The sequence below is a fragment of the Oncorhynchus gorbuscha genome, linkage group LG01 (genome assembly GCF_021184085.1).
Source record: "Oncorhynchus gorbuscha isolate QuinsamMale2020 ecotype Even-year linkage group LG01, OgorEven_v1.0, whole genome shotgun sequence".
Classification (NCBI taxonomy): Eukaryota; Metazoa; Chordata; class Actinopteri; order Salmoniformes; family Salmonidae; genus Oncorhynchus; species Oncorhynchus gorbuscha.
Window position 1 is genome coordinate 118,144,466 of NC_060173.1, and position 13,602 is coordinate 118,158,067.

The 13,602-nt window shown below is 43.6% G+C and overlaps 1 protein-coding gene across 1 annotated transcript in view; it reads right to left on the reverse strand.

Moving 5' to 3' along the window:
- Positions 1–6,239: 6,239 nt before the first annotated feature.
- Positions 6,240–13,602, reverse strand: part of LOC123992703 (alsin-like) — a 142,550-nt gene continuing 135,187 nt past the window's right edge. The window contains exons 31-35 of the mRNA XM_046294176.1: positions 11,836–11,881; positions 11,156–11,217; positions 10,009–10,158; positions 8,753–8,849; positions 6,240–8,593 (exon numbers count right to left, since the gene is read on the reverse strand). Coding sequence (XP_046150132.1) covers positions 8,555–8,593; positions 8,753–8,849; positions 10,009–10,158; positions 11,156–11,217; positions 11,836–11,881 — 394 coding nt within the window. The 3' untranslated portion in view covers positions 6,240–8,554. The remainder of the gene's footprint in view (positions 8,594–8,752; positions 8,850–10,008; positions 10,159–11,155; positions 11,218–11,835; positions 11,882–13,602) is intronic.

The window sequence follows — 13,602 nt, forward strand, 5'->3', positions numbered from 1 at the left end:
TTTCCTAAACCCCTGAGGAGTATCAATACCTCCAATGCATGATGAAATGTAACTTTGATCTCTCTCTCTAATGAAATGCCATAAGGAGAATTCTTAATTGTCAGTCTAGTAGCAGCGTAGTAATATGAATGACATTTTTTGTGATTTTGTAAAAAAAAATTATAAGTTCACCATCATTTGCTCAAAGAGAAGTCTGTGTTAGTATTTGTGTCACGCCAGGCCTTCCTGACCAGACTGTCACGGCAGGCCTTCCTAACCAGACTGTGTCACGGCAGGCCTTCCTAACCAGCAGGCCTTCCTAACCAGCCTGTCACAGCAGGCCTTCCTAACCAGTCACGGCAGGCCTTCCTGTCACGCCAGGCCTTCCTAACCAGACTGTCACACAAGGCCTTCCTAACCAGACTGTCAGACTCACGCCCAGGCCTTCTAACCAGACTGTCACACAGGCCTTCCTAACCAGACTGTCAGAGGCCTTCCTGTAACCAGACAGGCCTTCCCAGGCCTTCCTAACCAGACTGACTGTCACACAAGGCCTTCCTAACCAGACTGCCTTCCTAACCAGACTGTCACGGCAGGCCTTCCTAACCAGACTGTCACGGCAGGCCTTCCTAACCAGACTGTCACGGCAGGCCTTCCTAACCAGACTGTCACGGCAGGCCTTCCTAACCAGACTGTCACGGCAGGCCTTCCTAACCAGACTGTCACGGCAGGCCTTAACCAGACTGTCACGGCACGGCCTTCCTAACCAGACTGTCACGGCAGGCCTTCCTAACCAGACTGCCTTCCTAACCAGACTGGCAGGCCTTCCTAACCAACGCAAGGCCTTCCTAACCAGCCCAGACTTGTCAAGGCCTTCCTAACCAGAGTGTCACGGCAGGCCTTCCTAACCAGACTGTCACGGCAGGCCTTCACAAGGCCTTCCGAACCAGACTCACGGCAGGCCTTCCTAACCAGACTGTCACGGCAGGCCTTCCTAACCAGACTGTCACGGCAGGCCTTCACGCCAGGCCTTCCTAACCACCAGAGGCCTTGTAACCAGACTGGCAGGCCTTCCTAACCAGACTGTGTCACGGCAGGCCTTCCTAACCAGACTGTCACAGCAGGCCTTCCTAACCAGACTGTCACGGCAGGCCTTCCTAACCAGACTGTCACGGCAGGCCTTCCTAACCAGACTGTCACGGCAGGCCTTCCTAACCAGACTGTCACACAGGCCTTCCTAACCAGACTGTCACGCCAGGCCTTCCTAACCAGACTGTCACGCCAGGCCTTCCTAACCAGACTGTCACACCAGGCCTTCCTAACCAGACTGTGTCACAGCAGGCCTTCCTAACCAGACTGTCACACAAGGCCTTCCTAACCAGACTGTCACGGCAGGCCTTCCTAACCAGTCACCTGTCCTAACCACAGGCCTTCCAAACCAGACTGTCACGGCAGGCCTTCCTTCCTAACCAGACCAGTCACGGCAGGCCTTCCAAACCAGACTGTCACGCCAGGCCTTCCAAACCAGACTGTCACGCCAGGCCTTCCTAACCAGACTGTCACACCAGGCCTTCCTAACCAGACTGTCACGCCAGGCCTTCCTAACCAGACTGCCACACCAGGCCTTCCTAACCAGACTGTCACGGCAGGCCTTCCTAACCAGACTGTCACGGCAGGCCTTCCTAACCAGACTGTCACGGCAGGCCTTCCTAACCAGACTGTCACGGCAGGCCTTCCTAACCAGCCTGTCACGCAAGGCCTTCCTAACCAGCCTGTCACAGCAGGCCTTCCTAACCAGACTGTCAGGCCTTCCTAACCAGGTCAGCCTGTCACAGCAGGCCTTCCTAACCAGACTCACGGCAGGCCTTCCTAACCAGACTGTCACGGCAGGCCTTCCTAACCAGACTGTCAGGCCTTCCTAACCAGACTGTCACACCAGGCCTTCCTAACCAGACTGTCACACCAGGCCTTCCTAACCAGACTGTCACGCCAGGCCTTCCTAACCAGACTGTCACACCAGGCCTTCCTAACCAGACTGTCACGCCAGGCCTTCCTAACCAGACTGTCACGGCAGGCCTTCCTAACCAGACTGTCACGCCAGGCCTTCCTAACCAGACTGTCACACCAGGCCTTCCTAACCAGACTGTCACGGCAGGCCTTCCAAACCAGACTGTCACACCAGGCCTTCCTAACCAGACACTTCCAAACCAGACTGTCACGGCAGGCCTTCCAAACCAGACTGTCACACCAGGCCTTCCTAACCAGACTGTCACGGCAGGCCTTCCAAACCAGACTGTCACGGCAGGCCTTCCAAACCAGACTGTCACGCCAGGCCTTCCTAACCAGACTGTCACACCAGGCCTTCCTAACCAGACTGTCACGGCAGGCCTTCCAAACCAGACTGTCACGCCAGGCCTTCCTAACCAGACTGTGTCACAGCATAAAGACACATCTATGTGCCAAATTGCAAATAGCCTTTATTAGTTGCATTTTTTTTTTTTTACACAAATCAAATCTAAATAGGGATCTATCATGATAACTATATTTCTTAGTGATTTTATAATGGCTAACTATTAGCTTGGATTATTCAGTTGAACAATAATAGCAGTCTTGATTTAAGGCAGTCTACAGTGTCTGAACTACTAAGATAATGTAACACAGTACCCATACTAAGGGCGGCAGATAAGCTACCGATTAACATTGGGCAAGTAACCAAAAAAAGGTTTCTGGATCGAATCCCTGAGCCGACCAGGTGAAAAATGTCTGCCACCTGGACGTGACTCTCCGAGCGTGTCTCATGGTTGTACATGCAATGATACAGGATAAATATAAGTTCTCCCTAGTTTACCCTTTTTAAAAATGCTAACATGCTACAACTCTTTAATACAGACTATAATATAATAACAATAAAATATACACTCCTTGACATATTTTAATATATTCTATATTTTCCTCCCAATTACATTTTTTTTTTTAAACTAAATATTTTGTAAACATTTTTTTTTCCAGTGTCTTTCATGATTTAAAAAATCGGTCTTTCCCTCATTAGAATGAGTTGGCACAATCCTATCAGTGTTAACAAAATCATTGCACATTCCAACTCAATGTGGAGGTTCTCAATAGTTATCGGTTGCAAGAAACAAAGATATTTCTAAGTCAGGATTAAAGAAAGTCAGGATTAAAGAAAGTCCGGATTAAAGAAAGTCAGGATTAGGGTTGCAAAGGGTCGGAAACTTTCTGGTAAATTTCCGGAATTTTTCCATGGGAAGTTAAGCCCCTGGAATTTGGGGAATTCTGCTTAAATTCATTGAAAAAAAGTTATCTTATAACAGTGAACCTTTTTGTGGGATACATGTAAGGCAATTCTAGGTCTTGTGGTATATTTTGGTCAAACTATCCCCAATTCAATAGAATTGCTACCCTCTGCATGTGCAGTGCTTTCTTCCTTCACAAGTACAGCTGCTCACACACTAATGAGATGCTATTGAGCCCACACTACTACACTGTCTGAGCCAAGGACTACATGCTTTCTGGTAAGTTTTTATTACAATACTGGGTGGGGTGAATATATTTTATATGTCACACGTGATTTACCTCTTGAAGCTAGGGGGCACTATTTTTATGTTTGGAAAATAACGTTCCCAAAGTAAACGGCCTATTTATCAGGACCAGTTGCAAGAATGTGCATATAATTATATATATATATAATATATATATTAAATACTTTTTTCTTTACATAGTTGAATGTGCTGACAACAAAATCACACAGAAATTATCAATGGAAATCAAATTATCAACCCATGGAGGTCTGGATTTGGAGTCACACTCAAAATTAAAGTGGAAAACCACACTACAGGCTGATCCAACTTTGATGTAATGTCCTTAAAACAAGTCAAAATGAGGCTCAGTAGTGTGTGTGGCCTCCACGTGCCTGTATGACCTCCCTACAACGCCTGGGCATGCTCCTGATGAGGTGGCGGATGGTCTCCTGAGGGATCTCCTCCCAGACCTGGACTAAAGCATCAGCCAACTCCTGGACAGTCTGTGGTGCAACGTGGTGTTGGTGGATGGAGCGAGACATGATGTCCCAGATGTGCTCAATTGGATTCAGGTCTGGGGAACGGGCGGGCCAGTCCATAGCATCAATGCCTTCCTCTTGCAGGAACTGCTGACACACTCCAGCCACATGAAGTCTAGCATTGTCTTGCATTAGGAGGAACCCAGGGTCAACCGCACCAGCATATGGTCTCACAAGGGGTCTGAGGATCTCATCTCGGTACCTAAAGGCAGTCAGGCTACCTCTGGCGAGCACATGGAGGGCTGTGCGGCCCCCCCAAAGAAATGCCACCCCACACCATGACTGACCCAGCGCCAAACCGGTCATGCTGGAGGATGTTGCAGGCAGCAGAACGTTCTCCACGGCGTCTCCAGACTGTCATGTCTGTCACATGTGCTCAGTGTGAACCTGCTTTCATCTGTGAAGAGCACAGGGCGCCAGTGGCAAATTTGCCAATCTTGGTGTTCTCTGGCAAATGCCAAACGTCCGGCACGGTGTTGGGCTGTAAGCACAACCCCCACCTGTGGACGTCGGGCCCTCATACCACCCTCATGGAGTCTGTTTCTGACCGTTTGAGCAGACACATGCACATTTGTGGCCTGCTGGGAGGTAATTTTGCAGGGCTCTGGCAGTGCTCCTCATGCTCCTCCTTGCTGGGTTGTTGCCTTACTACGGCCTCCTCCACGTCTAGTGATGTACTGGTCTGTCTGTAACCTCTGTAACCTCTTAAGCCTATAGCTTACTTTTTCGAACATTCTGTTAAAAATCGCGCAACATTTCAGCGTCCTGCTACTCTTGCCAGGAATATAGTATATGCATATGATTAGTATGTGTGGATAGAAAACACTCTGACGTTTCTAAAACTGTGACTGTGACTATAACAGAACGTGTGTTTCGTCGAAAAGCCCAAGGAAAACTGATCACCAAAAAGTGGAAAAAATATCAATGCGCCACTTGCATGTCTTGTCTATGGCACAGCAAATTAGATGGCTCCGAGATTACAAGTCCTACAGCTTCCACACGATGTCGCCAGTCTTGGCAATTGCCTGGAGGTTGTTCCTTGGTCAAACGAAGAAGAGAGACACCATTCCTTCCGGTCTCCGACAGGATGTTTTGGAAGAGAGATTTCCGACCATGATTTGAAGACGTGGAGCTATTGAATACACATCGCCCCGTGATCAATCTGATAGATTATTAACGTTTACTAATACCTAAAGTTGGATTACAAAAGTATTTCGAAGTGTTTTGTGAAAGTTTATAGGCTACTTTTTTAATAAAAAAAAATGACGTTGCGTTTTGAAACAGTGTTTTTTTCTGGATCACACAGTTTTCATAGATGGATATTTTGGGTATATATGGACCGATTTAATCTAAAAAAAAGACCCAATTGTGATGTTTATGGGACATATAGGAGTGCCAACAAAGAAGCTCGTCAAAGGTAATGAATGTTTTATATTTTATTTCTACGTTTTGTGTAGCGCCGACTATGCTAATTATTTTGTTTACGTCCCCTGCGGGTCTTTTGGGGTGTTACATGCTATCAGATAATAGCTTCTCATGCTTTCGCCGAAAAGCATTTTAAAAATCTGACTTGTTGGCTGGATTCACAACGAGTGTAGCTTTAATTCAGTACCCTGCATGTGTGTTTTAATGAACGTTTGAGTTTTAACGAGTGCTATTAGTATTTGGCGTAGCGCATTTGCATTTCCTGATGGCTGGGTGGGACGCAGACGTCTCAGGTGACACTAAGAGGTTTTAAGTGTTCCCTTTATTTTTTAAATATTTTTTCTATTGGAAGAATTTAATCATTTGCAAAAATGTCTACTTATGATGAGGTAAAAGGTTTCTGTTTCTGTCTCCATATATGGTAAATATATCCAACGCAAAAATAATCTACATTGAAATGGTATTAATATAAATTTGCATATATTTTCATTAATTCCCATATTTTCCCGTTAATTCCCACGTGAAGTTTCCACCTCTGAATATTCCTCAAAAAGTGCAACCCTAGTCAGGATAAAAGACAGTCAGGATTAATGATAATCAGGATTAAAGATAGTCAGGATTAAAGATTAAAGATAGTCAGTCAGGATTAAAGATAGTCAGGATTAAAGATAGTCAGGATTAAAGATTAAAGATAGTCAGTCAGGATTAAACATAGTCAGTCAGGATTAAAGATAGTCAGTCAGGATTAAAGAGTCAGGATTAAACAGTCAGTCAGGATTAAACAGTCAATCAGGATTAAAGATAGTCAGTCAGGATTAAAGATAGTCAGTCAGGATTAAAGCTAGTCAGTCAGGATTAAAACTAGTCAGTCAGGATTAAAGCTAGTCAGTCAGGATTAAAGCTAGTCAGTCAGGATTAAAACTAGTCAGTCAGGATTAAAGCTAGTCAGTCAGGATTAAAGCTAGTCAGTCAGGATTAAAGATAGTCAGTCAGGATTAAAGATAGTCAGGATTAAAGATAGTCAGTCAGGATTAAAGATAGATAGTCAGGATTAAAGATAGATAGTCAGGATTAAAGATAGTCAGTCAGGATTAAAGATAGTCAGTCAGGATTAAAGATAGTCAGTCAGGATTAAAGCTAGTCAGTCAGGATTAAAGATAGTCAGTCAGGATTAAAGATAGATAGTCAGGATTAAAGATAGATAGTCAGGATTAAAGATAGTCAGTCAGGATTAAAGAAAGTCAGTCAGGATTAAAGATAGTCAGTCAGGATTAAAGCTAGTCAATCAGGATTAAACATAGTCAGCCAGGATTAAACATAGTCAGTCAGGATTAAAGATAGTCAGTCAGGATTAAAGATAGTCAATCAGGATTAAAGATAGTCAGGATTAAAGATAGTCAGTCAGGATTAAAGATAGTCAGTCAGGATTAAAGATAGTCAGTCAGGATTAAAGATAGTCAGTCAGGATTAAAGATAGTCAGTCAGGATTACACATAGTCAGGATTAAACATAGTCAGGATTAAAGATAGTCAGTCAGGATTAAAGATAGTCAGTCAGGATTAAAGATAGTCAGTCAGGATTAAAGATAGTCAGTCAGGATTACACATAGTCAGGATTAAACATAGTCAGGATTAAAGATAGTCAGTCAGGATTAAACATAGTCAGGATTAAACATAGTCAGTCAGGATTAAAGATAGTCAGTCAGGATTAAAGCTAGTCAGTCAGGATTAAAGATAGTCAGTCAGGATTAAAGATAGTCAGGATTAAAGATAGTCAGTCAGGATTAAAGATAGTCAGGATTAAACATAGTCAGTCAGGATTAAAGATAGTCAGTCAGGATTAAAGATAGTCAGGATTAAAGATAGTCAGTCAGGATTAAAGCTAGTCAGTCAGGATTAAAGCTAGTCAGTCAGGATTAAAGCTAGTCAGTCAGGATTAAACATAGTCAGTCAGGATTAAAGATAGTCAGTCAGGATTAAACATAGTCAGTCAGGATTAAAGCTAGTCAGTCAGGATTAAACATAGTCAGGATTAAAGATAGTCAGTCAGGATTAAACATAGTCAGTCAGGATTAAAGATAGTCAGTCAGGATTAAAGCTAGTCAGTCAGGATTAAAGATAGTCAGTCAGGATTAAAGATAGTCAGGATTAAAGATAGTCAGTCAGGATTAAAGATAGTCAGGATTAAACATAGTCAGTCAGGATTAAAGATAGTCAGTCAGGATTAAAGATAGTCAGGATTAAAGATAGTCAGTCAGGATTAAAGCTAGTCAGTCAGGATTAAAGCTAGTCAGTCAGGATTAAAGCTAGTCAGTCAGGATTAAACATAGTCAGTCAGGATTAAAGATAGTCAGTCAGGATTAAACATAGTCAGTCAGGATTAAAGCTAGTCAGTCAGGATTAAACATAGTCAGGATTAAAGATAGTCAGTCAGGATTAAACATAGTCAGTCAGGATTAAACATAGTCAGTCAGGATTAAAGCTAGTCAGTCAGGATTAAACATAGTCAGTCAGGATGAAACATAGTCAGTCAGGATTAAACATAGTCAGGATTAAACATAGTCAGTCAGGATTAAACATAGTCAGGATTAAACATAGTCAGTCAGGATTAAACATAGTCAGGATTAAACATAGGCAGTCAGGATTAAACATAGTTAGGATTAAAGATAGTCAGGATAAAACCAAAAAAGGCTGTGATTCTTCAATCTTCTCAGGATGGTTGCATTAAAGTTCCCTTTGTCATAAGGCAGCAGTACCTGAAATCTAGACCTCTCTTTTCCCTGTATCTCTTCAACATTTAGTATACATTTTTCTAATTGTATTTCTCATGCGCCGCCCTTTGATTGTTATAATTGTTTCACAAATTCCCTTTGTGTACTTTGTATTGTTTCGTGACTTTTTGTGAAGCAGGGTTCAAAAGAGACGTCGGCCTCAATGGGACTAACCCTGTATAAATAACGATAAATAATCATGTCTTTAGCCAGGGGATAATCCATCTCTGGTTGTCTGGAGTCGACGGGATGGAAAATGGGACCCTCCGTCGACCTCCATTGTAGAAGGCACCTCCTCTTCCCTATGTCGTCTTCTCCTGTTGGATCTGAAAACAGCAAGCCTGGACAAGGACATGTCGAGAAAATCAATCAAATCAATGGATCCCTCATAATAAATTCAGAAATAAATCAATAAATCCACTTTCCAAACTAGAAAAGGAATACGTTCTTGAAGAAAAATAGTTTGCTTGCTTCAGCTGCGGAAAAGTACTGAGTGTTACCTTGAGTGTGGTGAACATGAGTCCCAGCTCTCCGTGCTGCAGATAGGGGTCCATTAGATCTTCTATCAAACTCACCTCAGCAGCCAGGTTCCTCATCCTAAAACAGGGACAAAGCTATCTGCAACTTGACTGGGACTGCAATGTAGGAAACTAGTTTTAAAACATAGAAATGTTGTCTCTGCAGCCTGTTGTCAACAGGAGTAATGCCTCCTGTCCTCAGTAGTACTGCCTCCTGTCCTCAGTAGTAATGCCTCCTGTCCTCAGTAGTAATGCCTCCTGTCCTCAGCAGTAATGCCTCCTGTCCTCAGCAGTACTGCCTCCTGTCCTCAGTAGTACTGCCTCCTGTCCTCAGTAGTAATGCCTCCTGTCCTCAGTAGTAATGCCTCCTGTCCTCAGTAGTAATGCCTCCTGTCCTCAGTAGTAATGCCTCCTGTCCTCAGTAGTAATGCCTCCTGTCCTCAGTAGTAATGCCTCCTGTCCTCAGTAGTAATGCCTCCTGTCCTCAGTAGTACTGCCTCCTGTCCTCAGTAGTAATGCCTCCTGTCCTCAGTAGTATGCCTCCTGCCTCCTGTCCTCAGTAGTACTGCCTCCTGTCCTCAGTAGTAATGACTCCTGTCCTCAGTAGTACTGCCTCCTGTCCTCAGTAGTAATGCCTCCTGTCCTCAGTAGTAATGCCTCCTGTCCTCAGTAGTACTGCCTCCTGTCCTCAGTAGTAATGCCTCCTGTCCTCAGTAGTACTGCCTCCTGTCCTCAGTAGTAATGTCTCCTGTCCTCAGTAGTACTGCCTCCTGTCCTCAGTAGTAATGCCTCCTGTCCTCAGTAGTAATGCCTCCTGTCCTCAGTAGTAATGCCTCCTGTCCTCAGTAGTACTGCCTCCTGTCCTCAGTAGTAATGCCTCCTGTCCTCAGTAGTACTGCCTCCTGTCCTCAGTAGTAATGCCTCCTGTCCTCAGTAGTAATGCCTCCTGTCCTCAGTAGTAATGCCTCCTGTCCTCAGTAGTAATGCCTCCTGTCCTCAGTAGTAACAGTAGTAATGTCTCCTGTCCTCAGTAGTAATGCCTCCTGTCCTCAGTAGTAACAGTAGTAATGCCTCCTGGCCTCAGTAGTAATGCCTCCTGTCCTCAGTAGTAATGTCTCCTGTCCTCAGTAGTAATGCCTCCTGTCCTCAGTAGTAACAGTAGTAATGCCTCCTGTCCTCAGTAGTAACGGTAGCAATGCCTCTTGTCCTCAGTAGTAACGGTAGTAATGCCTCCTTACCGTGCTCTAAGCACCACGTAGAGAAACAGAGGTAAGAGGTCATCCATGGACAACAGGAAGTTCCCCTCTAGCAGAGCTTGTACTTCCTGGTTCAGCTCCTCAAAGGTACGCTGGATCACCTGCAGCTTGTCTGACGGGGTGAAGGTGGTGCTGCGAGAGGTAAACAAAGTAAACAAACAAACACACAAACAAGGTTTTATTGTCACGTGCACCGAATACAACAGGTGTAGTAGACCTCACAGTGAAATTCTGAATACAACAGGTGTAGTAGACCTTACAGTGAAATGCTGAATACAACAGGTGTAGTAGACCTTACAGTGAAATGCTGAATACAACAGGTGTAGTAGACCTTACAGTGAAATGCTGAATACAACAGGTGTAGTAGACCTTACAGTGAAATGCTTACTTAAAGGCTCTAACCAATGGGGACCAAAAAAGTGTGTGTGTGTGTGTGTGTGTGTGTGTGTCTGGGTAAGTAAAGAAATAAAACAACAGTACAAAGACATTTGAAAATAGCAGTAGCGAGGCAATATACAGACACCGGTTAGTCAGGCTGATTGAGGTAGTATGTACATGTAGATATGGTTAAAGTGACTAGGCATATATGATGAACAGAGAGTAGCAGTAGTGTAAAAGAGGGGTTGGTGGGTGGTGGGACACAATGCAGATAGCCCAGTTAGCCACTGTGCAGGGGCACTGGTTGGTCGGCCCAGTTGAGGTAGTATGTACATGAATGTATAGATGTTACATCATTAACTAAGATAAGAATCATAAGTTACCAAACTCGTTCTCAAGAATGGACAACACTAGAGATCCCTTCCAGTCTCCACAGATTTGGGAAAAATCTGCGTTTTTGTATTTTTTTGCCCCAAATTTATGGGATAATCTGCAGAGTTCACTGTAGTTAGATGTGCCAACTCAGGCAGTTTACATTATTGATTCAGGATCTCTGTAGTTGAATGGGATTGATTTAATTAAATATGTTTATTTAGTTATTGTGTTATATGCAGACACCGTTTAGTCAGGCTGATTGAGGTAGTAGGTACATGTAGATATGGTTAAAGTGACTATGCATAAATGATGAACAGAGAGTAGCAGTAGTGTAAAAGACACTGTAATATATACATGACACTGGAGCATCCCTTACCTGATCTGGTGTAAAGTCTTCACTGCAGAAGCAAAGCAAGCATTTTTGGTGCTGGGAAGGACCTAATCGCAGAAATATATCAGAGGTTTGAGTTACAGATATTTATCAAGTGGACGACATTGATGGAAAAGGGTTTAGGACAGGAAATATCAAGAGGGGGAAAAGTCTCTGGGGGAAAATAGGGTACTATAACATCCCCTGTAGTAATACCGTAACAAGGTTTATTTGATATTAATCTTGTGAAATCAAGCTGCCCCGGGGGGCTCAAGCTACCTCGGGTGATCCAAGCTGCCCCGGGTGATCCAAGCTACCTCGGGTGATCCAAGCTACCTCGGGTGATCCAAGCTACCTCGGGTGATCCAAGATACCTCGGGTGATCCAAGCTACCTCGGGTGATCCAAGATACCTCGGGTGATCCAAGCTACCTCGGGTGATCCAAGCTACCTCGGGAGATCAAAGCTACCTCAGGAGATCAAAGCTACCTCAGGAGAATCAAAGATCACAGATTTCCTAGAAGAGCTGAAGAGGATCAACTGCATGAGGACAAAGGCTACATAGTACAGAAAGAGTTACATACGTGGGTAAAAGCAAGATGGATTCTAAGAGATGGTTCAAAAGACTGGAGAGAAGCAGGAAAGACCTGTCACATAAGAAGAAGAGAGTAGAGATCTAGAGCCCACCTGCTGCTTCTCTCCCAACACGGAGACTGAGACCGGCCAGAACTTCCTGAGAGGTAATCACAGAAGGTCGACATTAATAATCACAGAGGGTTCAGATAATCACAGAGGGTCAACATGAATAATCACAGAGGGTTCAGATAATCACAGAGGGTTCAGACAATCACAGAGGGTCGACATTAATAATCACAGAGGGTTCAGATAATCACAGAGGGTCAACATTAATAATCACAGAGGGTCGACATGAATAATCACAGAGGGTTCAGATAATCACAGAGGGTTCAGATAATCACAGAGGGTCAACATTAATAATCACAGAGGGTCGACATTAATAATCACCGAGGGTTCAGATAATCACAGAGGGTCAACATTAATAATCACAGAGGGTTCAGACAATCACAGAGGGTCGACATGAATAATCACAGAGGGTTCAGACAATCACAGAGGGTCAACATTAATAATCACAGAGGGTTCAGACAATCACAGAGGGTCAACATTAATAATCACAGAGGGTCGACATTAATAATCACCGAGGGTTCAGATAATCACAGAGGGTCAACATTAATAATCACAGAGGGTCGACATGAATAATCACAGAGGGTTCAGATAATCACAGAGGGTTCAGACAATCACAGAGGGTCGACATTAATAATCACAGAGGGTTCAGATAATCACAGAGGGTCGACATTAATAATCACCGAGGGTTCAGATAATCACAGAGGGTCAACATTAATAATCACAGAGGGTCGACATGAATAATCACAGAGGGTTCAGATAATCACAGAGGGTCAACATTAATAATCACAGAGGGTCGACATGAATAATCACAGAGGGTTCAGATAATCACAGAGGGTCAACATTAATAATTACAGAGGGTCAGCATTAATAATCACCGAGGGTTCAGACAATCACAGAGGGTCAACATTAATAATCACAGAGGGTCGACATGAATAATCACAGAGGGTTCAGATAATCACAGAGGGTCAACATTAATAATCACAGAGGGTCGACATGAATAATCACAGAGGGTTCAGATAATCCCAGAGGGTCAACATTAATAATTACAGAGGGTCAGCATTAATAATCACAGAGGGTCGACGTTAATAATCCCAGAGGGTCGACGTTAATAATCACAGAGGGTCGACATGAATCTGTGAAAATTGTACCCAAATTAAACTGCCTATTTCTCAGGCCCAGAATCTAGAATATGCATACAATTGTCAGATTAGGATAGAAAACACTAAAGTTTCCAAAACTGTCAAAATATTGTCTGTGAGTATAACAGAATAGTGCAGGGGACAACCTGAGGAAAATCCAACCCGGAAGTGCTGTTTTTCCTGAAACCTCTCTGTTCCATTGCCTGCCTTCGCTCCATTTAAAGGGATATCAACCAGATTCCTTTCCCTATGGCTTCCCCATGGTGTGAACAGTCTTTAGACATAGTTTCAGTCTTTTATTTTGAAAAATGAGCAAGAAAGATCACATTGCGTAAGTGGATGGCTGGGTGCCAGCAGCATTTTCCATGCGCAACAGCTTGGAGCAGACATTTTCTCTCTCCTATTGAAGCAGCTACAGTCCCAGTTGATAGATTATATGTTGTAAAAACAACCTGAGGATTGATTATAAAAAACATTTGACATGTTTTTTACGAACTTTACGGATACTATTTGGAATTTTCGTCTGCGATGTCGTGACCGCTCGAGCCTGTGGATTTCTGAACATAACGCGCCAACCAAATGGAGGTATTTTGAATATAAAAAATAATCTTTA